The following is a 27139-nucleotide window of genomic DNA, read 5'->3' as shown; positions in this document are numbered from 1 at the left end:
CTCTAAAGCAAGTGCTCAGAACCATTGGCCTGCCCAGCATCTGGAGACTTGAAAACGGTTTTGTATTTGAGTTAGTGAAGGGGTCTGAAGCTAATATTCTAGTTAAAGGAACAGAGTAGTAAAATCACAGAGATGAGCATAATATATCTGGGTCGCTAATAAATCTATGGTGCTCAGAGTAGAGGTTCTGTGTTGGGGAGTTAGTGGAGACGATAAAAATGCATAATCTATATACAAGTCCCTCTTTAAAAAGCACTGGACAGCTGTGAGTTGTTATTATTATATTATTACAATGTAATAATTGGAAGACAAAACTGAGTAATATAAAACTCCACCTGATTATGGAGACCCTTGAATGCTAGATTGCAGAAGTTATCGTCAATGGTAGACCATAATTTGGAGAAAGTTCAGTGGGCCAAGGGGAAAGTAGAGAGGGATAGAAGGAAGGGACACACACAGGTTAGGGGAATATATTTTATGGTTGCATAAATATGGTTGAATTTCTGTGGATCCTTTTTTTTTTTTCTTTGAGAAGACAAAATTTTTATTTAAGTGTTTCATACGCTAATTTGGACTGAAAATTCTAATCAACTAGTCTAGAAAGAAGGAACACATTCAGAGTAGTTCTTAACATTTGTTGATAAAGTTTTCACACAAATCTTAAAGAATCAATAAATATAAGGCATGGAAAAATTCTTAATTTAAATACAATCTGGCTATCTATCTTATAGTTTGAATTTCCTGTAAAATAACACCAGCTCAGATAATTATAATAATGATAAATACAATGCAAATAGTTAATACTACTTATATTGCTACTATTATTATCATTGCCGCCACTACTTTTAATGAGCGCTAACTACATCCCAGGACCCTGTGTTATTCTGTAGGTAGTTTTAATGCAAAGGCATAAAAATAACTTAAGGTGTGCCTATTTAGTAAAGGGAAAACCTCCCACGGGTGACACTCCTCAGGCTAAGGAGGGCCCTAGCTCCACTGTTCCACCCCTGTGCGGGTGGGGCTGGGGACTGACTGGGAAGGGACACAAAGGAAGGAAGTTTCCAAGGTAGTGGTAATATCCTGTATCTTGATAGGGGCTTATATTACACAGGTGAATGCATTTTTTCAAAATTCATCTAGTGATCCATGTAAGATTGTGCATTTTATCTATATTTAAATTTTACCTTAAAAAAGAACCTTAAACAAGTTTGAACTCTAGTTAACGATAGGCAGGCTGAAGTATTTAAGCATGGAGTGTACTAATGGCTACAAGCTACATTGAAATGCATCAGCTCAATGGATAGAGGAGAGATAGATAGATGGGACGGATGGGCAGCTATGTGATAAAGAGAATTAGCTACATGTTAATTGAAGAATCGAGGTGCAGGACATCTGGGTGTTCACTGTACAGTTCTTCCAACTTCAGTGTATGTTTGAAAAAAAATTTTTTTTTAATGTTTATTTATTTTTGAGACAGAGAGAGACAGAGCATGAACAGGGGAGGGGCAGAGAGAGAGGGAGACACAGAATCTGAAACAGGCTCCAGGCTCTGAGCTGTCAGCACAGAGCCCGACGCGGGCCTCGAACTCACGGACCGTGAGATCATGACCTGAGCCCAAGTCGGATGCTTAACCGACAAAGCCACCCAAGCGCCCCAGTTTGAAAATTTTCATAATGAAAAGATAGAAGACCAATTCTAGGCCTGGGTTTCCAAGCAAGCATAGTGAGGCAGAGGAGACGTACACTAGTTCACAAGCCTGGAAGTTACTCTCTGCTCTGCCAGAGCCCGAGACCTCTGTGGGTCATTTGCCTGAGCAGGTCTGCAAACTGGGGATCACCTAACTCCTAGTTATTGTCAAAATGCAACCAGACTGAACATAAGGCATGCCATAATTGTGGCTCCTGTGTTTGTCAAGGCCTTGGCCCATATTTTCAAAGCAGGTGAAGAAAAAAAAAATGTCTGCAAACTCCATGCAGCGGTTTGAGATGAATCCTGGACCTGGCTTGCCTTAGAGATGGGACTGGTTCTGTGTTTCCCAAGCTGGGAAGTGGTTGTGGAGCTGAGGGGTGGATTGGCTTGTTCCATGGTTGGTAAAAGGGCAGGCCAAACCAGTCTGGAGAAGTGTGCTGGTCATGTTCTGTGTAGCATCCTGAGTTTTCTGTGGAAGCACTAATGGGTTGAGCTTGTCTAGGGGGCCCTGGATCCCGGGGAGGTGGGTGTCTCCCCCTGCTGGCATCTCCCCAGGAGCATGTGCCCCTTCACAGCAGCTCTGCCCCTGCTCACGTTTTCCTCTCCAGGGGATCGTGTTGCCATCGAGCCAGGTGCTCTGCGAGAAATGGATGAATTCTGCAAGATTGGCCGATACAATCTGTCGCCATCCATCTTCTTCTGTGCCACGCCCCCTGATGACGGGAACCTCTGCCGGTTCTATAAGCACAACGCTGACTTCTGCTACAAGTTAGTGCCCAAGGCCTGGCCTGGCCACCTGGGACCTCTCCCCCTCCTTTTTGGTTGGGGTTCTTTCTCCTAGTTTCCTGCGGTCATTTCTTTGTTCTTTTCAGCTTATAATTTCAGACACGAAGCATCCCCTCCACAGGCCCTTCTGGGGGCACTGAGGGAAGGCAGCTTGACTAGGGCTAAGACTGACTCACAGTACTTGGTTTTAGTCTTTGGGCTGAAGTTCCCGTTTCCTAGAGCAACAATAGAAAATTGTTGCCAAAATCACTCACTCCTCTCCAGCCATCCTGCAGATAACTTGCTGAGGTTCATCCTCCATTACTGGTTTCCAAGGCAGCTCCCAGGAAAGAGAACTTATTACAGCAGTGACCCCCAGTAACAGCAACAATTGGGGCTTACAGACGAGGCATGGCATGGAGCCAGGGCATGAGCTTTGGGACCCTGGATCCACTCTCTCCTAGTGAGTGACTTTGAGGAAATGACTGAACCTTCCTCTGCTTCAGTCTCATTTAATCACCCAAAGATTAAATGAGGCAATGCGTGTGAAATCACAATTATTATTCCCACATGCCTGGCCTTTTACTAATAAGTGCTTTGCATGCCTCATCTTATTGAACCTTCATAAGAATAATGGTGAGGTGGGCACCAGGACTGCAGTTTTGTGCAAGGGTGCAGACCCAGGAAGAGACTGCAGAGCAGAGCAAGGACTCAAGCTGGGGCAGCTGAGAGTCTTAAATTCCTGTCCTGTGCTCACTGCCCTACCCCAACTCTCAAAATGGTTTTGGGGTGAGAATTGGTATCTGCAGAAGCGCAGTGTTGCACCCATGGAGCTCTGGGGTGCTGATGTGCCTCTTTCCTTCTGACTGTCTGACAGGTGTGTTTTCCTCCCATTCCGACCTGGCCCCAGCTATGGCTCTGTTGGTCAGGATGGGGCTTGTCTGAAAGGGGCCAGGTTCCCATTACAGGGGCAGTCTGATAGATCTGAGTTTTCTAGTGCCTACTGGAAGCCTTGAGAGGAGTCAGAGGCCAGACCTCGTGATGCGTTTAAGTCAACATCTAACTGCTCTAGAAGAAAGCAAGTTATGTGCTTAGAGTCTACCTTTCAGCAAGTGGTTTCCGACCATCCTCCCTTTTCTGGGCCCTTTCCAAGTCAAGGCACCAAACGAGGTTTTCATGAAAGGCAGAAAAGCAAAATGATAAATTTCAAGACTAACCGCTGGTCTCTGCCATCGACCAACTGTGTGACGTTCAGCGAGTTACTTAAACTTTGTAACCTCAATATCTTTGCTCGTAAAATGGAGATGATAACAGCACCAATATGGTGAAATGCATAGCTTATTGACATAATTCCATGAGAAAAGTTTATCAAGTACTCAGCATGAGGCCTGGCACATAGTAGGTGCTCAATGAATGGTGCCATGATATGTCATAGATATGGCCTTGTGTCTGGGGGATAGTACAGGTTAGGTATGAAAGGAAGTCTTGCACTGGGGATGGGGGTGGGTGGGCCTTTGTACACAATGGTGGGAGAGGGTGTATTCTGTTGGCAGTGTTAATGGGAGGGCTGAGGAGGGCCCCTAGGGGACGTGCAACCCCCCACCTCTCCTTTTCTCCCAGGGTGCTTTCTGCTCACGTCCCCACACCAGCCCTGGACCCACACCCTCTTCTCTGGTTTCTGTTTGTGAGGATTCCTATACTGCCACGGCCTCTTTATTTTCCTACCCACCTTATTTTCTTTTTATCTTCCTGCTTCCCCCTTGACTTCTTGATTATCCTTTTGCTGTTCCCTCAACCCTATTGTGAAAACCACCAAGTTGCATTATTCTCTGATGTTTATAAAGTCAGGAAAGATCAGAGCTGGGAAGAAACTTAGAGTGTTCCCATCCCCCTTCCCTCCCACTGAACAAGGTCAGGTTAGTGGGAGCATAGAGGAGGACCCAGAGACTCTCCAAAGGTCAGTGGCAAAGGCCCTGGGCCCAGGACTCTTCCTGGTGCTTCTGCCTACATGCCAGGCTGCCCTCCCTGTGTGGCTAGTGTGGCTGTCTAGGTGATTAAGGCAGCACCTGCCTAATGAGTAGAACAATCTCACCACAATAATCCTCTATCATCACCATCCTCAATCCCATTTTCCTGGGTGTTCTGCTAAGGGGAAATCAGAGTGAAGGTTAAGAGCGGCACACCATTCCTGACCAAAGACCACCCTCAGCTCAGAGCCCACACAAGCCTTGGGGGAAGTCCCAGATGTGAAGGGGCAGGCATGTCTGAGGCAGTATGGTTGGTGATTCCTTGGGAGAGTTTGGGAGTCTTCATTATTTCACTTCAAACTTTTATCTCTTTTATAGAATTAATGGGTCACATTGGGTGGGAAGGGGTGATGGTGGCAATCTGAGCAGGAGAGAAGATTGAAGTAGGGGAGACAATGTGAGAGACGCAGAGGGGAGGGAGGAGGAAATGGTGGGGGGCAGCAGGCAGAGGCCGACTGTAAGCCTCATTACTTATTCTGTGGAGTAGTGTGACAGGTCATGGGAACAAGCACATGGTTTGGCTGACACCTTCCTTTTTAGAACTTGAGGATTTTCATGTTCTAGCATGTGGAGGTTTGGGGGCCCTGAATAAAAATACTGGACAGTGAGGAATTAGCAGAAGTGAGATGTGAACCACATTGCTGCTGGTACTAGCAGGCGGCTGATATGGGGCAGGCAGGATGTGGAACCAGAGACCTGAGTTCAGGTCTTGCTTTTCCACTCATTAGCCTTGTAACCTTGGGCAAGTCTCTGAATGTCATTGAGCTTCAGTTTCCTCTTCTGTAGAATGAAGGTAAAAATAAAGCCTGTCCTTCCTGCCTGACAAGGTCATGGTGAGGATCAAATGAGATAATGGATGAAAAAGCCCTCTAATCTGTAAAGCCTTATGCAAATGTTTGCTGTCATCATCATCGGGGTTGTTAATAGGGTCAGGATGCCAGTGGACTGGGAAGTGAAAACCAAGAACCCCGCGGTGAAGGTGACACAGCATTTAATCAACTGCCTGGAAGAGAGGCCCTTTTCCCTTTACAACCAGTCCAGGGGCAGCCAGGCAGCTGCTGCCATCAGATGTGGTTCTTCTGGAACATACAATTCGGGGGGAGGGCAGCAAACAAGAGTGACATCAGCTTCTAAATCACTGTTTGGCAAAGCTGCTGATAGTTGGGATTGTTTGCTGAAGTGAAACCAGAAAGGCTATATACATAGGTTTGAGACGCAGACGAGATGCTGGAGTGTGGTCATATTAACCTCTTATTAAATGAACTTCTCATTTATTACTGGTAATCACAACATATCTCTTCTTGGGTAACATGTTGAAAAAAACATAATGTGTGCACATTCACTGAAGTGATTTGTCCAAAAAAAACCATTTTCAGAACAGGGCAGCATGGCATGGATTCTGGAATCAGACCTATCTGGTTTCCATTTCAAACCCTTTGAGCCTCTCACTAGTTTTGAACCTTTGGCACAAGTCATTTAATTCTCCAAGGCTCTGTTTCTTTGTCTGTAAAATGAGAATATTAGTGCCTGCACTAGAACTCTTCCAAGGTTTGTGTGAATGAATATATGTAAATTGCTCAGCATGTTGCTAGGCACATAAGCAAATGCTCAATAAATATTAGCTATTGTTGTTACCCAGAGAGGGACTAACTGAGTGTGTTGAATGACACCCTAGGCTTCCTGACAATGTCACCTTCGAGGAAGGGGCCCTGATTGAGCCACTGTCTGTGGGGATCCATGCCTGCCGGCGAGCTGGAATCACCCTGGGGAACAAGGTCTTTGTGTGTGGAGCTGGTAAGAAACAGATGATACTGTGGTTATGAGTTCCTTAAAGGGTAATGTGGAGATCCCTCTGCCCGTCTCATTCCCCCACCAATGGCTGGAATTGGTCCTAGAATCTTTCTGGGTGGAAGAGGATTACGGTGTCCCATTCCCTCAGTGACCAGCACTTTGCTAAATAAACTATCTGCAGACATAATAGTATTTCATGTTATTTCCTAAGCAATATATCTGCTTTTGTTCATTTAAAGAATGTAATTTGGGATGATTTTTTTAACTTGACAGGGAATATTTTTGGTAGTTAAGGGAAAGGTGACTTTCTGAACTTAAGTCATGCCAGAGAAGTGGTCTCCTGGTCCATCCAGGAATGAGGTGGGTCCTGCCCATGGCCAGTGGAAGGAATGGAGTCCAGTGCACCCTGAGCCAGCACTCGGCTTGCATTGGGGTTGCAGCTGGCTGCGTTCTCTCCTCCCCTGCTTCCAGCCACCCGAACAAAACCCTAGCAGCCTCAGACTGAACCATTCTAGGTGTCTAATGCTAGTGACACAGACAACATGCTCATACTCCTTGTGGGTGTGATTTGGTGTTCCTCACACACCCTTTTAGGCATAATTGACATATAACATTACCTTAGTTTCAGGTACACGTGATGATTTGATATTTGCACGTATTACCAAATGATCAGCACCATAAGTCCAGTTAACACCTGTCACTATACATAGTTACAAAAATTTTTTGTGATGAGAACTTTTAAGATCTACTCTTTTAGCAACTGTCAAATATGCAACATGGTATTATTGACTATAATCATCATGCTGTATGTTATATCCCCATGATTTATTTACTTTACAACTGGAGGTTTGTACCTTTTGACCCTCTTCACTCATTTCACTCACCTCTCACCATGTCCCCTCTGGAAACCATTTCCTACTGTTATTTGTGAGTTTTGTTGTTTCATTTTGCTTTTGTTTGGATTCCACATGTAAGTGAGATCCTACAGTATTTGTCTTTGTCTGATTTATTTCACTCAGCATAATGCCCTCAAAGTCCATCCATGTTGTCACAAATGGCAAGATTTCTTTTTTTACAGCTGAATAATATTCCACTGTGTACATATAAACCACATTTTCTTTTTTTTTTTTTTTTTAATTTTTTTTTCAATGTTTATTTATTTTTTGGGACAGAGAGAGAGACAGAGCATGAACAGGGGAGGGGCAGAGAGAGAGGGAGACACAGAATCGGAAACAGGCTCCAGGCTCCGAGCCATCAGCCCAGAGCCCGACGCGGGGCTCGAACTCATGGACCGCGAGATCGTGACCTGGCTGAAGTCGGACGCTTAACCGACTGTGCCACCCAGGCGCCCCAAACCACATTTTCTTTGTATATGCATCTGTTGATGGACACTTAGGTTGTTTCCATATCTTGGCTGTTGTAAATAATGGTGCAATGAACATGGGGTACTGATATCTTTTTGAGTTAGTGTTTTTCATTAAATACCCAGAAGTGGACTTACTGGATCATCTGGTAGTTCTATTTTTTTATTTTGTGAGGAAACTCCATACTGTTTTCCACAGTGCCCATACCAATTTACATTCCCACTAACAGTGCACGAGAGTTCCCTTTTCTCCATATCCTTGCCAACACTTGTTATTTCATGTCTTTTTATTTTTATTTTTTTTCATGTCTTTTTAATAGTAGCCATTCTGACAGGTGTGAGGTGATATCTCATTGTGGTCTTGATTTGCATTTCCCTAATGATGAGTGATGTTATGCACCTTTCCATGTACCTGTTGGCCACCTGTACGTCTTCTTTGGGAAAATGTCTGTTTAGGGGTGCCTGGCTGGCTCAGTCAGTAGAACATGCAACTCTTGATCTCAGGGTTGTAAGTTCAAGGCCCACTTTGGGTATATATATATATATATATATATATATATATATATATGAAGAAAATGTCTTTAGATCCTCTGCCAATTTTAAAATCAGATCGCTTGGCTTTTTGCTGTTGATTGTATGAGTTCTTTATATATTTTGGATATTAACCCCTTATCAGATATATGATTTGCAAATGTTTTCCCTTACTTGATAGGTTGCCTTTTTCATTTTGTTGATGGTTTTCTTTGCTGTGCAGAAGCTTTTTATTTTTTTAAAATTTATTTTTATGAGAGAGAAAGAGAGAGGGGGGAGGAAGAGAATCCCAAGGAGGCTCCATGCTGTCAGTACAGAGCTCAATGCAGGGGCTGAGTCTCACAACTGTGAGATCATGACCTGAGCTGAAATCAAGAGTTGGATGCTTAACTGACTAAGCCACCCAGGAGCCCCACAAGTGACATATGTGTGTGTGTGTGTATACTTAATTTGCATAAGTAATTCCTTTTTGACACAGAAAAAGAAGTCATGTATACCACATGTGTATACACACAGAAATTCACCCATAGCCCCATCACCTATCATCCTGAAAGAGAACCACTGTGAATATTTTGATGTAGAATTTTTCAGGTTTTTAATTTTTTTAAATGTATATTTATTTTTGAGAGAGAGACAGAGTGTGAGTGGGAGAGGGGCAGAGAGAAAGGGAGACATAGAATCTGAAGCAGGCTCCAGGCTTTGAGCTGTCAGCACAGAGCCCGATGCGGGGCTCAAACTCAAAAACCTAAGCCAAAGTTGGATGCCTAACTGACTGAGCCACCCAGGTGCTCTGAATCTTTCAGTTTTTTAAAATGAGATCATGGTAAACATGCCTTATTTTACCTACTCTTTTTAAAAAAAATTGATATATTATGAACCTCTTTCCATCACACTGGATGAACGAGTTATGACATAATTTTTAATAGTTGTGTAATACCCCATTGTAGTTTGTTTAGCTAATCACCTCTTTGTTGATCATTTCAAGTATCTTCCAGTGTTTTGACTTTGGGAGGAAACTCACAAAATTATTTTCAAAGGCAGTATCAAAAAGCAAATCCTCAAAGAATCTACACAGTCTCATTTTGTGGGTCTGGTTTTGTACTAAAACCGTGTCATCCAGCATGCAGATGCTGTGGGAAGCAAGTGGTCTCTGGACTGATTTTTAAGTCCCTGAACATCCTAGAGCTGCCTGAGCAGCTGGGTCAGCCCATGGAGCCAGGTCACTTAAGCCAAGGTGGTCCTCAGAGGACACCTGTAAAGGATGTGTCTCTCCTTGGGGGGATGTGATGGGTTCTAAGAGGGTAGGAGCCAGAGAGAGAACAGGACAGTGTATCCAGGCCTTCTGAGACATTTTATTCTCTTAACAAATATATTTTCTCGAGCCCTCTTCTAATTTGCCATTTTCCCCAAGCAGAGTAAACGGAAAGGTTCTAGCTTTGAGGTTGAGAGAATTAAATGGAACTCAGCAGTAGGAGCAAATTTCATGTCCAGAACAGTTCTTCATATATTCATGTGCTTATGCATTCAACAGATAGTTGTTAAGGCCTCACTATGTGGTAGGCACCAGGGTAGATGCTAGAGGTGCACACAAGCTATGGTTCCTGTCCATGGCCTGGACAAGGGGTGAGCTGATGTTTAATATTTCACAAACATCTCCCATTTCCTGCTTTATTTAGGGCCAATTGGACTGGTCACTTTGATCGTGGCCAAGGCAATGGGTGCAGCCCAAGTGGTGGTGACTGGTAAGAAGGTTTTCTTTTTCAATCTCCTTGAAGAGGAAACAGCTGGCCTACCATTTAGACCAGGGGCTTGAGAACTATTCCTTTCCTGGAGTGCTGGGTTTCTAAAGGGGCTCTTCCTCTTTTCTCCCCCCGGGGTTCAATGGTTGAAAAGCCCACCCAGGGGCAGAGGGTGGCTGCTGCGGAGAAGGTCTGGCTCTTTATGTGTGGACCCCAGATGCCCCTACTGCTCACTCAGTTCTAAGAAGACGCTTAGCCCCTGGTCCATTTGACCAAACCCAGGAGGTAAAGAAGGTGTGCTTGTGTGTGTGTGAGGTGGAGTTAGTGGGACCTATGATATGTTTATATGAGGGTGTTTGTGTGTGCAGTGTATGGTATGGGTGAGAGATGTGTGTATGTGTGAGGAGAGCTTATCTGTGACAGTATGTGTGGAAGCATGTAGGGTATAGAAGGGTGTGTGTGTGTGTGTGTGTGTGTAAGGTATCTGAGAGTGTGGGTTTGGGTGAGTGTATAGAATTGTGGAGTATGTGGATATAAGGGGAGTAGGGATGTAGGAGAGTGAGTGCTTTGTGTGTGGAGAAGGTATCAGTGTATAGAAGGTATCTGAATGTATATGTGAGGACCAGGTACCTTTAAGAGAGAGAGAGAGGGAAGCTATGTAGAGCTGTGTGGTGTGTATAGGGGTGTGTGGGGATGTAAAACAGTGGATATTTGAGAAATGATCTGAGTGAGAGGGATGGGGGAAGGGAAAGGGAGAGTGTGTCTGTGTGTGTGTGTGTGTGTGCAGCTGTGTGGTGTGTATGGGAGAGTGTGAAGGTGTAGAGAGTAAGTGTTTGGGCTCAGTGACACCACCCACTACACCAGAGTTTTATTACCACTAAAACATACACCTCCATCTTCATTTTCTCTCCAATCCGCCATCCAGTTCTCAGTTTGAAAGAAACTTTTGTTCAACTTTAGATCTGTCTGCCACTCGGTTGTCTAAAGCCAAGGAAGTTGGGGCTGATTTCGTCCTCCAGATATCCAAGGAGAGCCCTAAAGAAATCGCCAGTAAAGTGGAAGATCTGCTGGGGTGCAAGCCAGAAGTTACCATCGAGTGCTCGGGGGTGGAGCTGTCCATCCAGGCGGGCATCTATGTGAGTAGGATGTGTGGGTCGCTGAAGCTGGTGGGCAGCTCTGGGAAATCAGTGCAGGGTAGGTAGCAGTAAGGAGTGCTAGGAACAGGTGTCTCCACCCTTGTTATGTGACCCCCCCCTCACACACACAAGCAAAATTAGGTAATCTAGTTATCCCTGGTGGTTTTTCTTATTTCTTTTTTTTAATCTCACTTGTCTAGTACCCTTATTAGGTCGGTGTAAAGTCTAAACAAGGTAACAGGCATATATGGGCCTTGAAAAATGTTAAGAGACACACCCCTTTAAAATGGGGTTGCTATCATGATCATATCTGTGGTCATAAAAGCAGTGCTATTGGTAAAAAGATAACAGAAGGAAGAGGGAACCATGCCTTAGTTGTGTGTGGGAAATCCCTATCTTCTTTAATTGAGGAAAACTGCAGTCTTTGAGTCATTGATACAAAGTGAGAGCCATTCATTTAGTTAGTCACAAAGGTGTGGTGATTTTTAGGGTCACAGTTGGCCACTACTCTTCTGTCCCAGACCTGGCAACAGGTAGCTGCCAACACCTGATTTGCACCTCGGCAACCCCCCAGTAGTTTATGGGAAGTTGGTGGAATGGGGGTGGGGAACGGCATTGATACCAAGTATGAGGAAAAGAGGGGAGAAAGAATACCTTCTAGGCTTCAGCCTCACCATGTGCTGCGTCTTCTGCTGGGTACTTTATAAATGTGATGCCAGATCTGCCCAGTAGCCGTGAAGATTAGTTATCACTGCCTACATTTTACCACAAGAGGCCTGGTGACTTGCCTTGAACACACTGCCCCAGTGCCTGAGTTTTTCTTACTCTGTCCACTGCTTAGGAGAAAAGGGAAGAAGGGGACCAGGAGCCAGTGGGCAACCATGCTGGCATGGGAGGGACTGGGCTGAGGAGGGTGGTGGCAGCAGCCTCCAGCACTGAGCACACAAGCCCCTGCGTCCCACATTGCTTCCTCGCGGCAGTACAGGCTTCCTCCTTCCTTCTGAGTCACAGCTGGGTCATGCGTAAGGGCACTTTGCACCTGCAAGACATTCTGGGGATGACGGAGCTGCCTACCTATTTTCCTACCTGAATACCCATGGCATCAGGGGCTGAGGAAGTGTTGGGAGGGCGGGGAGGAACAGGTGCCACTTTTTCTTTGTCCTAAGTTCCAGCTGGAGCCGGCCCACCCTCTGCTCCACTGTCAGAGATGACAGTTGCCATGTGGGAAGGGGCAAAGAGAAACCTTTCGGTCTGTGTGTGATTAGTCAACCAGTGACTTGTCTTGGGCTCCTGCTGCATTCCGGCTTTGTGCTGGGCACTTTGAGGGCTATGATGAATAAGGTGTGTCCCTCTTCAAGTTGTTGGCAGTCAGTGACCCCCACTCCAGAGGAAGGCAGTAAAAGCCATGGCTTCATAATGCAAGACTCTCTTCTTCTCCCCTGCCTGGAGAACATTGGGAACAGTTGGCATCTATCTCCAAGCTGTTGACGACGTTGGGGGCCCGGTTGCTTGGCTACCTGAGGCAGCTGGGCCTGAAGCCAGTACCTCTCCTGAGTGGGGAATAGAGACATTATGCATGACAGATGCTATAGGGTGCTGCAGGCCACCCCACCAACAGGCAGGTTAGGTGGAGGCATCTTATATGGACACACCTGAGAGTCACTTTCCTGGCAGGTTTGTGACTAGAAAATGTCTGGGAAGAAACATGGCAAATGCTTAGGGTAGAGTTCATGACATCTTGGTGCAGAGGTCCCACCCACAAAACAATAGTCAGGTAGTCCAAGCATTCCTTTGCCTGTGGTCTGCAAATAGCTGGCCTCCTGGCAGCTTGGGATGGCCAGCTTGGTAGTATTCCTCCTTCTCACTAGGTAGAGAGGAAATACTGATGGGGAAACAGTTTTTCTAAACAATTTATCACTCAAAAAAGTTTTCTGTGGCTCACTCACAACTTTGACCTCACCTCCCACCCCACCCCACCTTTTCCAGTGGGGACAGCAACATTTTCCAGTGGTGAGAGCGCCTTTCCTAACTGACAGTGGTCATAAGTCACAGTGGTTTGTAAGTGACCCTGTGCTTCAATAAAAACAGAAAACATGCTGAACGATGAGCCCATCCTAGTGCCGAGGACTGTGATTTTTATCCTAACAGCCCCACTGGGGAGGCATCATCCTGATCGTATACACGAGGAAGCTGCTTGAGAGGGTCCCATAGCTCAAAAGTGCAAAGTCCAAAGTCACCCCTATTCTGCAGGCTTCTCTTCATGGCATTTCCTTCCCCCCATAGGCTGTGATGTGTGGCTTTTTGCAGCTCCACTGGTTAGACTGGTCCCAGTAAGTGCTAGCTACTCCCAACTATAATGAAAATGAACTATTTTTCCATCTGTCACAATACTGACCACAGTGATCCCCAAAAATCTCTGGTGGAGGCACAACACTCATGTGGAATCAGTGGAATGAGTGGAGATTGTCAGGAGAAATTTCATTCTCTGGCCCATTCTAAGGAGGGAAACTGATAAGGCAGATAGGTGTTCAAGGAAGACAAAACCTATTGTGGCTGATACTGTTGGGATGAGTGTCTCTGGAACAAAAATATTTCTAAATGCCGGCCAGCCTGTGTGTGTAAGGCAGTCTTTAAGCCAGAGAATTCTAATGGCCCTCCCCGTTTGTATGTGGTGGGTAGTTTTATCACCAAGAGGGTGCTTCCTTAGAGGTTTGACCAAAGTGCTGTCTTTTATGGGGTTGACATTCTGGAGGAGGGGCAGGTGCTGAGATGAGGATGTACCTGAACCAACATCTGGTACTGAATTAGTAAAGCTTTGAAAGATGCTCAGGGCCTGAAGGTTAACTGTTGGTAGGGGAGATTTCTCACTGGGGTCTGGAGAACTTGGCTATTTCCTAGGAGGCTGTAGACAGCCGAGGGTGCTCCCAGTGTACCTGGTCCTCCTCTGGATCTTCACAGAAGATAACTCTGCTGCTCTGTTAAGTATGGCTAACATATGGAAGAGTTCACCAGTATAGAAAGAATCATATTCTCTGGAACATTTGGGTACTCACCTGATGCAAACAGATATTTATTTGTGCGAGAAGTCTGCATTTTCTGATCTTCTGAGTTTTCTTGGTCTTATCTCCTCTTCAGGCCACTCGTGCTGGTGGGACCCTGGTGCTCGTAGGACTGGGCTCTGAGATGACCACTGTGCCCCTCGTGCACGCAGCCACCCGGGAGGTGGATATCAAGGGCGTGTTTCGATATTGCAACACGTGAGTATGTTGTGGGTGAGCCAGGGTAGTGAAGGGCTAGCAAGACCCGAGCGTGGCCTCTGGAAACAGGATCCTCTCTTGTTTAGTCATGAGGGACTTTTCCTTACCACACTGACAGCCATGCAACATGGTAGGGATCCAAAGACAGAGCATCAAACAAGAGGGCAGAGATGGCGGAGGGAAGGATGGACAGCGGGAGGCAAGGAGGGGGATCTTGAAGCATGCTCTTCTTGGATGTCTGCCCCTTATTACCCAGGCCCTCTCTTTTCCATTTCCTCAAGTGGCCACGTCTTCATTGTCCTCTTTTAAAGGGAAGAAGGAGAGAAAGGGGACAACAGAACAGCAAGAACTCAAGCCCCTTGGTTTCTACCCCAGAGCCCCAGGGCCCACCCTGGGAAGTGAGAGGGTCTTAGTTCACCCCACCTCATGTTCTGTGGTTCTGCCCTCTCCCCATCTGGGGAACTTTCCCAGGACCACCTTCCCTACCAGCGTCCGTCTATGACCGTCTATGACCATTCCTTCAGCAGAGTGCTCTTTTCTGATGAACTCTGCCAAGCCAAGCTGCAAAGGGGTGTGGCTGGGTTATCATGAGCTCCTTCTCTGAGGCTAATCTGCCTTTTCACAGTGGCCTCCATATGCCTTATGCCTTCATGCCAAAGGAATTCTAAGCTTTGTGACAGACATTGCAGAGGGGTGGAAGCATTTGGGAACAGACTCTGGATTCCCAAGTTGCAAGTCATAAGATCATTTCCACCATCGTTGGGCTGTAGAATAGACTCGCCAGGACCACAGTGCTATAAATAAAAATGGCCAAGCTGATCTTGTGCTTGGTAGTTTGGGGACCTAGTTCTTTCCTCCTGCAGGTTGAATGTAACACTTGTGATCTTTTTACAGGTGGCCGATGGCGATTTCAATGCTTGCATCCAAGTCTGTGAATGTAAAGCCCTTAGTCACCCATAGGTTTCCTCTGGAGAAAGCTCTGGAAGCCTTTGAAACATCCAGAAAGGGATTGGGGTTGAAAGTCATGCTTAAGTGTGACCCCAATGACCAGAATCCCTAATATTAATTGGGCTCTGCCCTCACCATTTCCGCCCTACCCCCCACCCCCCAGTATCTCCAGGCAGGGATGGGATTTGAATACAGAAGTTTCTTTTGAGTAATGAAAACAATTCATTATAAGCAGAAAGCCTTACATGGAGGAATTGGTGTGCCTTAAAAACACAAGTAGGGACAGTTTGGGGGAATTTGCAGCCAGAATGACCTGTTCATGCAGAGCAAAGTTCAGCAAGTAGAGCAGAGTTTGGTGTAGGTACTGGGAACTCCCCTTCTTCCTGGAGCACCTGAGTTGAGTAAGGAAAGAAATCTGCCCATTGGGTTCCTGGTTCCACCACGACTGGCCAGGTGGGGATGGGAGCTGAGTTATGAAGAAATAACTTTATCAAGACTTAACTGGCCCAGAAATTGATTTTCATGAAAATCTCAGCTCAGGGTCTGGGATGAAGCGTTCTCAGCAGTTTTATAGTTTAGAGCACAGTGTTTCTAGACATAAGTGCTATTTGGTTTGATGATAAAAGACTTTAAGGGACTGACCTTCCTGCATCTAGGATAATTTTTAAATCTATCAAGAAAACAAAACAATGCTGAAATCCCTCATAAGGTCCAACCAGCTTGCATTCTCCAAAGGTAAAAAAGAGTCAGGCAAGTTCTCAATATTGCTTAAAGATCTCCTTTTCTTGAATTCCTAAGAGTTGTCTGTGACTTAAACTACCTTCCCAGCGCTCCCCACCCCCACTTGTCTGCTTTCAGGGGCAGTCCCTGAGCGCTCCTTTGTCACTAGACAACGGGGGAGGGGTCCTCACAGGATTTGCCCCCAAAGTGTCTGGCCAGTGCACCCGTCTTCCCACCCCACAGGGTTAGCATTCCTTTCACATTCACTGATGATAGACAATTCCATTTAATTCTGGTAATTATAAACAGAAAGCCTTCCTCCTCACAGCCTGTTAAATAAAGCTCTTGGTATCTTTCTGTTTGAATGATCTCTCCGATCTTGTTTTGATCATGGGGTTTTCTTGTGTAAGATTTGGGTCCAAATCACTTTTTGCCCATTTGTGACTTTGAGACTATTGGTCTGGAATGAGGATATTGTAGCTGTGACCTAACTTGGGCTGCAGCCTTTTAATCCTTCACTTCAGCTGGGAGTGGAGGGTGAGTTTGAAGAGGTGCTGGCTTTATTGTGACTGGGGCAGGCCATGATCGCTGCTTGGAATTCCTCAAACTGCTTTGGGTAATAAATTGTGCTTGTGGTACCTGACTGCTGCCACCTGTTTGTGCCCCTTTGTAGGGAGGAATGGACTCTGGCTACCCATTTAACAAAGGGAAGGACCCAGGATTTTTGAAAGCGACACATTTTCTGCATCAAATATAATTTCATTAACTTGGAAGTTTATGTTCATGATCTCTAATCCTCACAGCAAGCCAGATACGTCAGATTATTTTACAGCTAAGGAAATAGAGACATCAAGGAATTTGCTCAAGGTCACCCACTGCTTTTCCTGTCTCATGTTCTCTCTGGAGGAAGGGGGCGAGTCTTGAGACTTCTGTGCACACTCAGCAGCCACAGAGCCCACTTGTACTTTCTTCTCTGTGTTCCGCTTAGCTCCAGGGGCAGACTTGCCAGCTGCCTCCTCTTAACTCCTTCTAGCTCTGGTGCCCAGAGTTCCTTGAATGAGGAATGAGAAGGCCTACCCCTTCTAGATGGAAGGCTTCCAACAGAAATGCTCCTGAGGGAGGTGCATTCACTGTTAAGTTCACAAGTAGCCACTTTTCCTTTGATTGTGGTTTATTGGAGGGAAAAGACCCCTGAAACTGAGAAGGACTTAGGAGCTACAGAGGGGACCCTGGGAAGGTGGGGCTACCAAGGACAAAGGCATGGGTGACCTATCTCACAATTGTGATTTGGCTGGCTCTTCTAAGTCTAGCGTTGCTTGGTGTGTTGGCTGGGCTTCGTGCTGCTGCCACCAGGGCAGTGATGAAGTGAATGACCTGATGGAAAGTGGCCGTTCAGACAATACTTCCCATTGCCAAATCCCCTCACTGCTCTTAAGCCACTAGACAGTTTCACAGCTCCCAAGCAGGGGCAGCGAGGGTGATAGGAGAGGAGGGGCTGTGGGTGGGCTGCCCACTCAGTGAGTCCTCTGGGTGGTGAGAGGGCCCAAGCTGGTATTACTGAGCTGTGCCTGGCTCCCTCACCTCTGCGGCCTTGTTGAAATGTTCCCCACTGCCATTTGGAAGGAATTGCAGGAAGCCCAGGCATTGATTCTTCAGCCGTCTCCACTTAGTGCTCAATAAATATTGATTAACTCAGTGAATCAGTCCCGGAACCAGGAATATGGCCCTGTCAGCCTCTGTGCTCACTAGTGCCTGGCACCTTGTTGGCTTTCAATCAACAGAGGACCCCACCCAGCTGGCACTCCCAACACTAGGGTGGGGTGTGTGGGTGGAGAGCTGTGAAGAAGGACCCTGAAGGCAGGCTGGAGGGTGGAAGGGGGAGGCTAGCCCATGGGCCCTAAAGGAGAAAAGTGGACACATCTCCAGCAACTTCTCTTGACATCCACCTTTGGCTACAGTAAAGTCACTGTATGTTAATGTGGAGTCACTTCTGGACCGCCAATCCCTGGTTCTCAAGCCACCCCAGGCTCACTTCTCTGTACACAGTCCTGCCTCTTCCTTCTTGGCTCCTATTTTTCTTCCTTTAGGAGAGCAGTGGGGGCATGTGGGGAAATTGCTTGGACCAGAAATTCAAAGTGTTGGAAGCAAATAGGATTTATTAGGTATTTGTTTTCCCAGAACTGTCCTCTGTCCATGATCTCAGCCTAGCTTGGAATACAGAAGGCCGACTAAGGGACCCACATCCCCGGGTAGCAGGCAAATCTCTACCGCCCCTACCCCAACTCACATAGCCAAATCCCAGAGAGTTCAGAGAGGAGCAGCATGAGGAAAGGATGGCAGGGAAGTGGCTTGGCTTGGAGCTCATCTGCAGGAAGTACCTTCAAGACAGCAGCATGTGCTCTCTGGTGCAGTGGCTGCCTTGTCGCAGCTGCAAGCTGTGCTCCAACTGTCTCTGACCCCCACTCTCAGCACCCCTCTTGTAAAACCCTGGTGGAGTCAGGCACTGAGCTCCTTCTCCAGGTGCCTGATGGTGTTCCTGCCAAGAGATTGCTTGGTGGATCTTAATCGTCGGTGGGCGTGGTGGGATTGGGGAGTAGCCTCTGTCTTCAGGGTCTTGGACCCATCAAGCCTACGAGACACAGCACTTCGTAAAGGGTTTGATGCCAGGATTCCTGGGTACTTTCTCTCTTTTTTTTTTAATTTTTAGTTTTTATTTAAATTACAGTTACTTAGCATACAGTGTAATAGTAACTTCAGGTGTACAATATCATGATTCAACACTTCCCATACAACACTAGGTGTGGGAACACTACAACACTTTCTACTCCTGAGCGCATCACAAACTCACTGCGATTTTCCCAGTCAGTTCCCTAATCCGAGTCTGGGTTTCCTCCCTTTTTAATAGAGGAGTGGGCCAGACGACCTCAAGGCCTCTATCATCACTGATATTGTCACCATAGACCTAATCTTTATGGCCCATCTGCTTGTACTCACTGACCTTTGTCCTACATTTTCCCTTAAGCTCTTTCCAGTTTATCTCTCAGCTTTGCCAAAAGACCGTAGCATCCTATAACGGAAGCCAAAACTACTCAAGCAATAAAGACTGCCCTGATAAGACCCAGCCAGCCCAGACCACACAGACCAGTTTCAGCTAAAGACCCCACTTGAGCCTGCACAAATGAACCATGGAGTGACCTCTGGAATGACTGGCAATCACCTTTACCTCACTCCTCCTTTACATAACATACAATATGTGTATAGGCATGTTTCTTAAGGCACATGTACAATCTTATGCCTGTCTCTACGTATGATGGACAAAGACCCCCTTTTAAAATATTCATCCTAACCATAAATAAAAGGAATTCATCCACCCTTGCTTGGGGAGTTACGGCTTTGGAAGTTATTCCCCTTAAGTTCCTTATTTGCTGCAAATAAATATTACATTGTGCAACAATTCACCTGGCATTTCTATCTACGACTTATCAAGGAGTGAACTCCTATCAGTTTAGTTACGATATTATACAGGGTTCTCATCATCCCAAGGCCCTGAGGAAAGAGGACACCTAGGGGGGTGGTCCTTGGGGTGGAAGTGTGAGGGGCCTTCTTGGGTTTCAGTGCCAGTCCTGTGTATACATCTGTGTGTGTGAGGAAGTCGCCTGAGGGAGGGGAGGTGAGAGGAAGCTGGGGGTGAGGAAGCTGCCTGTGGAAACACCTACATCCTGGCCATCACCTTGTCCTGTTGCTTGGCCTCAGGCTCCCATGTATAGTCCTGAAGGGGACTGTGTAGCCCAGAGTTGGGCCCTGGGAGGTCTGGCTCCATCACTGACTTCCCTGCTGGTGGTCAATGATTGGCCTTTCTGTGCTCTGCATAGGACTGGAGGCAGAAACACAGCCTAGCAGTGGGGGATAGATGGATGGGGGACCCCAGCAATCCATCCAGAGTGAGGAGGGAGCTGTGGGAAGAAGGTGGGCCTGGGCCAAAAGTGGGCCTATTCTGGGCACAGCACCATGGAGGCACAGTCAGGATGCAGCTCCCTTGGGACCAGCTCCAGCCTTCAGGAGGTGCTAAAGCCACATGTGCCCTGCCCAGACCTCACAGGCTCTCTGTGTGCTGGCCACCAGCTCCCTGGTCCTGGAGGGCTCTCCCACAGACCTGCCTCTGCACCTCCTCCCTGCAGGCATCCCAAGTGGCTCAACTGTTCAGTTGCTTGGCAGAGCCCTTGTCACCAGGAGATAATGGTATCTGTACTTTTCCTTATCACACAGGTTTGCATTGTTAAGAAAGTAAAAGCAGATAAGTAAAAAGAAGAGAAAATCAGCATAATCTGTTCTCCAAGGATACTAATAAGTTGGAGAACTTCCTTCCAGCTTTCCTCTGTGTGGCTCTATACATATAAAGCATGCACGTGCATTTATAATCAGAAATGGGAGTGTACTTTACCTACTTTCCTCCCCCATTTTCCCCCATAACAGATTAGCACTTTATTTAACAATCACAATTCCCTCTTTTTTTTTTTTTTAACATTTATTCATTTTTGAGAGACAGAGAGAGTGTAAGCAGGGTAAGGACAGAGAGAGAGGGAGACACAGAATCCTAAGCAGGCTCCAGGCTCTGAGCTGTCAGCACAGAACCCGACGTGGGGCTCAAACCCACGAACCACGACATCATGCCCTGAGCCGAAGTCGGGCGCTTAACCAACTGAGCCACCCAGGCACGCCCATAACTCCCTCTTAACAACAACAAAAAAACAGGGTTAATGGAGGGAGGTGGGCAGGGCATGGACTATATGGGTGATAGGTACTAAGGAGGGCACTTAGGATGAGCACTGGGTGTTACATGTAAGTGATGAATCACTGAATTTTACTCCTGAACCCAATATTGCACTGTATGCTAACTAGAATATAAAAAAAAAAATTTGAAAAAAATAAATACAAAATGAACAAATAAATCTAATGAAATGGAAAAACAACAAAACAAAAACAATCACAATTCTCATTGATGAGTAACAGTAATTGATGAATTAACAGTAATTGCTTTATACCATCCAACACTCCATCAATCCAAGAGCAACTTTCCCTAATTATCTAAAAGAAAAATGACTTTTTTCACGTCATTTTCTTGAACTAGGATCCAAACACATGTGGTTAATGTCTCTTAATTTTTTTTAAGTATTTATGTATTTTGGGGAGCGTGCAAGTGGGGGAGGGGTAGAGAGGGAGGGACAGAGGATCCGAAGTGGATCAGGCTGACAGCAGTGAGCCCAAAGTGGGGCTTGAACTCACAAACCCACTGTGAGATCATGACCTGAACCAAAGTTGGTTACCCAACTGACTGAGCCACCCAAGTGCCCCCTTAAGTTTCTTTTAATCTATTATAGGTCTCCTCCATTTTGTTTAAATGTCACTTTTTAAATGTTTATTTATTTATTTTGAGAGACAGAGAGAGACAGAGAGAGACAGAGAGAGAGAGAGAGTGTGTGTGTATGCATGTGCACACAAGCAGAGGAGGGGTAAAGAAAGAGGGAGAGAGAGAATCCCAAGGAGGCTCCATACTGTCAGCGCAGGGCCCCATGCGGGGCTCCATCTCATGGTTCCTGAGATCATTACCTGAACAAAAATCAAGAGTCAGACACTTAACCAACTGAGCCACCCAGGCGCCCCTAAATGTCACTATTATGTTCAAGAAACTGGGTCATTTGTCCTCTACATACTGTTTTAACATTTGTTTTCATTTAATAAAGTATGTTCATTTGACAGATTGTTAAATTCCTTTTTATGTCAATAATTAAACACATCATTATTTTTAATCACCATATTCCATTGCATGGATGTACTGTAACTCAAAGCAAATCACAATATTTTCAGTACTTGTATAGTCTACAGGGCTTGGGGCTTATAATAAAGTTGCAATGATTATCTTGTGCATACGTTGCTTTCTAGAGTTATGTTTTAAAATGAAAATAGCTGGGTTAAAGGGTCTACACTTTTTTTTAGTGTTTATTTATTTATTTACTTTAAATGTTTATTTATTTTTGAGAGAGACAGAGACAGAATGTGAGTGGGTTAGGGGCAGAGAGAGAGGGAGACACAGAAGCAGAAGCAGGCTCCAGGCTCTGAGCTGTCAGCACAGAGCCCGAGGCGGGGCTCGAACTCACGAGCCGTTAGATCATGACCTGAGCTGAAGTCGGACGCTCAACCGACTGAGCCACCCAGGCGCCCCTAGTGTTTATTTTTAAGAGAGAGACGGACAGACAGAGCATGAGCAGGGGAGGGGCAGAGAGAGAAGGAGACACAGAATCCGAAGCAGGCTCCAGGCTCTGAGCTGTCCACATAGAGCCTGATGTGGGGCTCAGACTCACGAACCATGAGATCATGACCTGAGCTGAAGTTGGACGCTTAACCAACTGAGCCACCCAGGCGCCCCAAGGGCATACACATTTTAAAGATGACATGGTTAGACTGGAAAACAAAATACTGTTGAAACTACCTAACAGAATCTGAGATTGGGGTGCCCCAGGCCATGTACAATGTGGGAGAACTCTGGAGTCTAGGGAAGCTTTCAGGAACTGTTGAGGATGGGGCCATGAAGCCACTGGCTCTCTGGCTTTAGGCCAGTCTTGGGAGGAGGCTTGGACCTCACCATCTGTAAATTTGGATGAGTCTCCACCTCTTTGTGCCTCAGTTTCCTTTTTTTTTTTAATTTTTAAATATTTTTAACTTACATCCAAATTAGTTAGCATATAGTGCAACAATGATTTCAGGAATAGATTCCTTAGTTCCCCTTACCCATTTAGCTCATCCCCCCTCCCACACCCCCTTCAGTAACCCTCTGCTTGTTCTCCATATTTAAGAGTCTCTTATGTTTTGTCCCCCTCCCTGTTTTTATATTATTTTTGCTTCCTGTCCCTTATGTTCATCTGTTCTGTGTCTTAAAGTCCTCATATGAGTGAAGTCATATGATATTTGTCTTCTCTGATTGTCTAATTTCGCTTAGTGTAACACCCTCTAGTTCCATCCACGTAGTTGCAAATGGCTCACTTTCTTTTTTAAGAATAGTCAGTGGTCCCTTCTAGCTCTGGGACTACTGCAAGGATGACAACAAACAGCTCCTGTAAAGGGCTGGCATGGAATTCATAGGGAACTGTGGCTGGGTTACTATGGAACAGTGGAAGACTCTCTTCCCACCATGCCAGACCTCAATGTCAGAGGACTCTGGGTACTAGTCACCAAACTTTACTAAGTCATCAGGAGGGAGTGAGGGTGGTATGTGTAGAATGTTCCTTTTTGGCTCTGGCCTCCCTTAAGTCGATGCAAGTCCACATGGCGTAGAATAAACTGGAATAGTTATTAACATGCAAATTTTGGATTCTCAGACCCCCCCAAAAAATTGACAATTTGTAGGACTCTTAAGGACTCTTGTCTGCTGAGTGAGGGATTTAAAAATCATCATATTACTATTTTAATCTCTTATCAAATATGTATATAATGTTGTGCTTATACACCTTAACAATACAGATTTTCAAGGGTGCTTATATATTTGTGCTGTGTGCTTTCAAAACACTGAAATGAGTCACCCACTTTGTGGGGTGGGATGATAAGGGACTGACATCATTGACAGTATCAAGGATTAAGATTCTAAGGAATTTCTGAAAAAACTGCTAGCAATAAACAGAAAGAGGACAACACATGACCTATGAAAGAGTGGATGAGGAAAAAGCTAAGAGGCAAAGGATTTAGTAATCCAGGGCAGGGTGAAGACGGTGACTCAGCTATGGCTTTTGGAGGTTGGGGCTGCTGATTCTGAGGAACAGCTGGGGTTTTGGCATAGCACGGAGACAGACAGGCTCCAACCAGAGCTTCCCGGAGTCAAACCGACTTGGCTTCTCCTGGTGCCACGTATGAAATTCCCACATCTCACTGCACACCCAGCAGAACTAGAACCCAAGGAACACTGTTGCCCTGTTCATTGGTTCCATGAAGCCATGCTGCCTTCTCTCAGAATAGGGTTCCAAAGGGAATGATATTTCCAGGGGAAAGATAGACATTGTTGGGGTGGTTGGCTGGGGAGGTGTTTCTGTCATCCAGTATATGTCTAGTTATGGGCCTGCCTGGAGAAAATCTCTCAAGCATTTGGAAGAGGTGGTAAAGGAAGTGTGGTAAAGGTAGTGGGGTGTTTAGATGTCATGACCTCCCTACAGTAAGACAGAAGTAGGTAGGTACATGTTAGGCTACTCCATTTCCTTATGACCTTGAGCAACTCACTTAAAATTCTTCAAGCCTCGGGTTCTTCATCCTTTAAGCAAGAAAAATAATACCTAGCTCAAGGTTGTCATAGAAACAGAATAAAGTGATTTCTAAGTCTTTTTTTCAGGGTAGAATTAATATTTTATTGTCACTTATAATCAGATGATAGTTGGGATATATAGTCTTTTGTACATAAAAAAATTACAAGTTTTAAACAGCCAATGACTGGTTATGTTTTCAGAAAACATAATTAGATTAATTCACTAATGGTGTCTTCAAGTTTTTCCTTATCAGCTCCAGATAATTCACTCACCTTTTGTCCCTTTTTAAAAAAAACTAGAAGGGGTGCCTGGATGGCTCAGTGGGTTAAGGGACCAACTTTTGATTTCAGCTCAGGTCATTATCTCACGGTTTGAGTTCAAGCCCCTAGTTGGGCTCTGCACTGGCAGTGTGGAGCCTGCTTGTGATTCTCTCCCTCTCTCTCTCTCTCTCCATCTCTCTGACCCTCCCCTACTCGCACCTGAGCCCTCTCTCTCGCTCAAAATAAATAAGCATTAAAAATAAACTGGAAGGCTGTCATACATTTGGCTTCATGCTCTGAAGCAACATTCTGTCATACATGTTAACATTAAGGAAACCACGTTGGAATATTTCTCATAACGGTAATGAAAGAAATGCTTGATCATTTTGCAAGGTCCACACCATGTGGCTGAGAAGTCAACTACTACAAGTTTATCTCCTGCACTGTTCGAGGCTTCCTGAAAAGCATACCTCCTCTCAATCTGCTTCACCATTTTGGTGGCTGGGGTCTGATAAGCAACCGTAAGGACTGATGAAAGTGGATCTAAACCGCCGGACAGAGCTTCAATTTTGAAGTCTTTAACTTGGTGAATGACACCATGATTGTGCTTAATAAGTGCTTGTGCCCCTGCTCCTCCCTCACCAAACCTTATCTCTTCATGTGGTAAATGAGCAGGGTGGCTGACCCCAAGACTTTTCCAGGTCTGAGCCTAGAGTCTGCAAAGGTGCTCGGAAGTATTGTGAGAAGTTCCCAGGGTGGCAGAAAAGGCCTCAGCCTGGCGTGACCCAACACCCTCAGCTCTTCCATAAACCCGCCAGGGCAAGGGCACTAGAAGTAGACCTGGAGGCCCAACAGAGCGCAGGATCGGGAACCAGGTAACTACACTCAGGAGCTGCCTCTTACCTGCCTGCCCTGCTCTGCCCCTGAGACCACCCAGAGGAGGCCCTGAGTCCAGAAGCCCTGAGCAATCCATCCAGTGGAACAGGGACTCCAGGAGTCATGGAAGTATCCCTCACTGGCTAGCATCTGGCACACTCAGAAGGAGCTCTGGAAATGTCCGTAGCCTGATAAGCAGCTAGACCTCTCACTGTCTAGTCCCAGCCACTGCCATCCTGCCCATCAGCCTGAGCTGACACCAGAGTGGCCAGGAGCCCTCAAGCATGGCTCACTGCATAGAAGGGGAAGTCAAGCCCCAAAGACCCAGGAGGGGCATGTCTGGAGACTGCAGCAAGAGGAAGGCTCACCTGAGCCTTGAGCTCCCAGCCCTGAAGACCCATGAGACAGACTGGAGTCCAAATAAGATGGGGACCAGCTGCTCAGGCCAGACTTTTTGACTTTAAGAGGGATTGTGGGCATCCCTGTGGTGTGGTAAGAACAACACTGAATCCGGGGGGCTCAGGTAGCTCAGTCAGTTAAGCGTCTAACGTGGCTCAGGCCATGATTTCACTGTTCATGAGTTCAAGCCCTGGGTTGGCTCTGTGCTGACAGCTCAGAGCCTGGAGCCTGCTTTGGATTCTGGGTTTCCTGCTCTCTCTGTCCCTCCCCTGTTTGTGCTCTGTCTCTCTCTCTCTCTCTCTCTCTCTCTCTCAAAAATAAAGAAATAAACATAAAAAAAAAAAAAGAACAACACTGAATCCAAGGCAGAGTACTCAGTTCTGGGACCAGCACATCCCCTCCACCCCAACTAATTTTAGGAGAGCTATTTAATTTGCATGTGTTCTTGGGCATCTGTAGCAGGGTCAGTAAAACCCCTCTCAGGAGCATTATCATTTGTACAATAGAACACTAAGCTGCTGTGAAAAAGAATGAGGGAACATTCTAACAGCTAATGCCCAAGGGTTTACTATGGGTCAGACACTTCTGAGAATGCCAGATGTCTTAACTCATATCACCCTCAAATAATCCTATGGATTAGTATCATTCCCCCCATTAAAATCTTTTTTCAACGTTTATTTATTTTTGAGAGAGAGAGACAGTGCGAACGGGGAAGGGACAGAGAGAGAGGGAGACACAGAATCCGAAGCAGGCTCCAGGCTCCGAGCTGTCAGCACAGAGTCTGATGTGGGGCTCAAACCCTCAAACTGAGATCATGACCTGCACTGACGCCCAAATGACTGAGCCACACAGGCACAATTCCACCCATTTTAAAGCTGAGAAAGCTGAGGTACAGAAGTTAAATAATTTGCACCATTCACCCCCACCACATGCATACGTATGTTTGAATATGTGTGGGAAAAATATCTATAAGGATGGACACCAAACTGTTAACGGCATCTAACTCTTGAGGTTTTTTTGTATTATTTGAAGGGAAGATAACATGAGGAATTTCTTTTTTAAAACATATACATTTCAAAAATAAATAAATAAATAAATAAATAAATAAATAAAACCATATACATTTCTTTATTGATTGATTTATTTATTTTTTTTAAGTAGGATCATGTACCACTTTTGGGATTTAAGAAAATGAATAAGGGAATCACTACTCACTGGCTTTCAGGTTTAACTGCAGAAGAGCATAAGCGGTGTGGCATGTGCTCCTGAGTCAGGAGACACTCTCTGTTCCCAGAACGCCTTTGATTATAGCCAGTTGCCAGAAGCAGGGAGAAGGAGGGGGCCACCCATCT

The 27139-nt window shown here is 45.8% G+C and overlaps 2 protein-coding genes across 2 annotated transcripts in view; one reads left to right on the top strand and one right to left on the bottom strand.

Annotated features, from left to right (window-relative positions):
• SORD (sorbitol dehydrogenase) overlaps positions 1-16332 on the top strand; it is a 34553-nt gene extending 18221 nt beyond the window's left edge. The window contains exons 4-9 of the mRNA XM_047075162.1: positions 2299-2458; positions 6158-6276; positions 9844-9909; positions 10867-11042; positions 14178-14299; positions 15194-16332. Coding sequence (XP_046931118.1) covers positions 2299-2458; positions 6158-6276; positions 9844-9909; positions 10867-11042; positions 14178-14299; positions 15194-15359 — 809 coding nt within the window. The 3' untranslated portion in view covers positions 15360-16332. The remainder of the gene's footprint in view (positions 1-2298; positions 2459-6157; positions 6277-9843; positions 9910-10866; positions 11043-14177; positions 14300-15193) is intronic.
• Positions 16333-24461: 8129 nt separating this feature from the next.
• On the bottom strand, positions 24462-25005 carry LOC124508365 (thioredoxin-like). Its single transcript, XM_047074727.1, has 3 exons — positions 24853-25005; positions 24777-24821; positions 24462-24545 (listed from the first exon to the last, which is right to left on the bottom strand). Exons 1-3 carry the CDS (start codon positions 25003-25005, stop codon positions 24462-24464), a joined length of 282 nt encoding a protein of 93 aa, XP_046930683.1.
• Between the last annotated feature and the right edge of the window lie 2134 nt (positions 25006-27139).

This window comes from Lynx rufus, unplaced genomic scaffold, assembly GCF_022079265.1.
Source record: "Lynx rufus isolate CCGP_SWC_20201006 ecotype Redwood Valley unplaced genomic scaffold, mLynRuf1.p SCAF_13, whole genome shotgun sequence".
Taxonomy (NCBI): domain Eukaryota; kingdom Metazoa; phylum Chordata; class Mammalia; order Carnivora; family Felidae; genus Lynx; species Lynx rufus.
Note: the sequence above shows the minus strand (reverse complement) of the source record. Positions and strands in the feature narration are given on the sequence as shown.

Excerpts from the sequence above, each read along its gene's own strand:
- LOC124508365 (XM_047074727.1), bottom strand. The coding sequence starts at position 25,005 with ATGGTGAAGCAGATTGAGAGGAGGTATGCTTTTCAGGAAGCCTCGAAC. Across the intron at positions 24,822-24,852 it reads GTTATGAGAAATATTCCAAC|AATGTTGCTTCAGAGCATGA; the intron begins GTGGTTTCCTTA and ends CATGTATGACAG. Across the intron at positions 24,546-24,776 it reads AATGTATGACAGCCTTCCAG|TTTTTTAAAAAGGGACAAAA; the intron begins TTTATTTTTAAT and ends CCCCTTCTAGTT.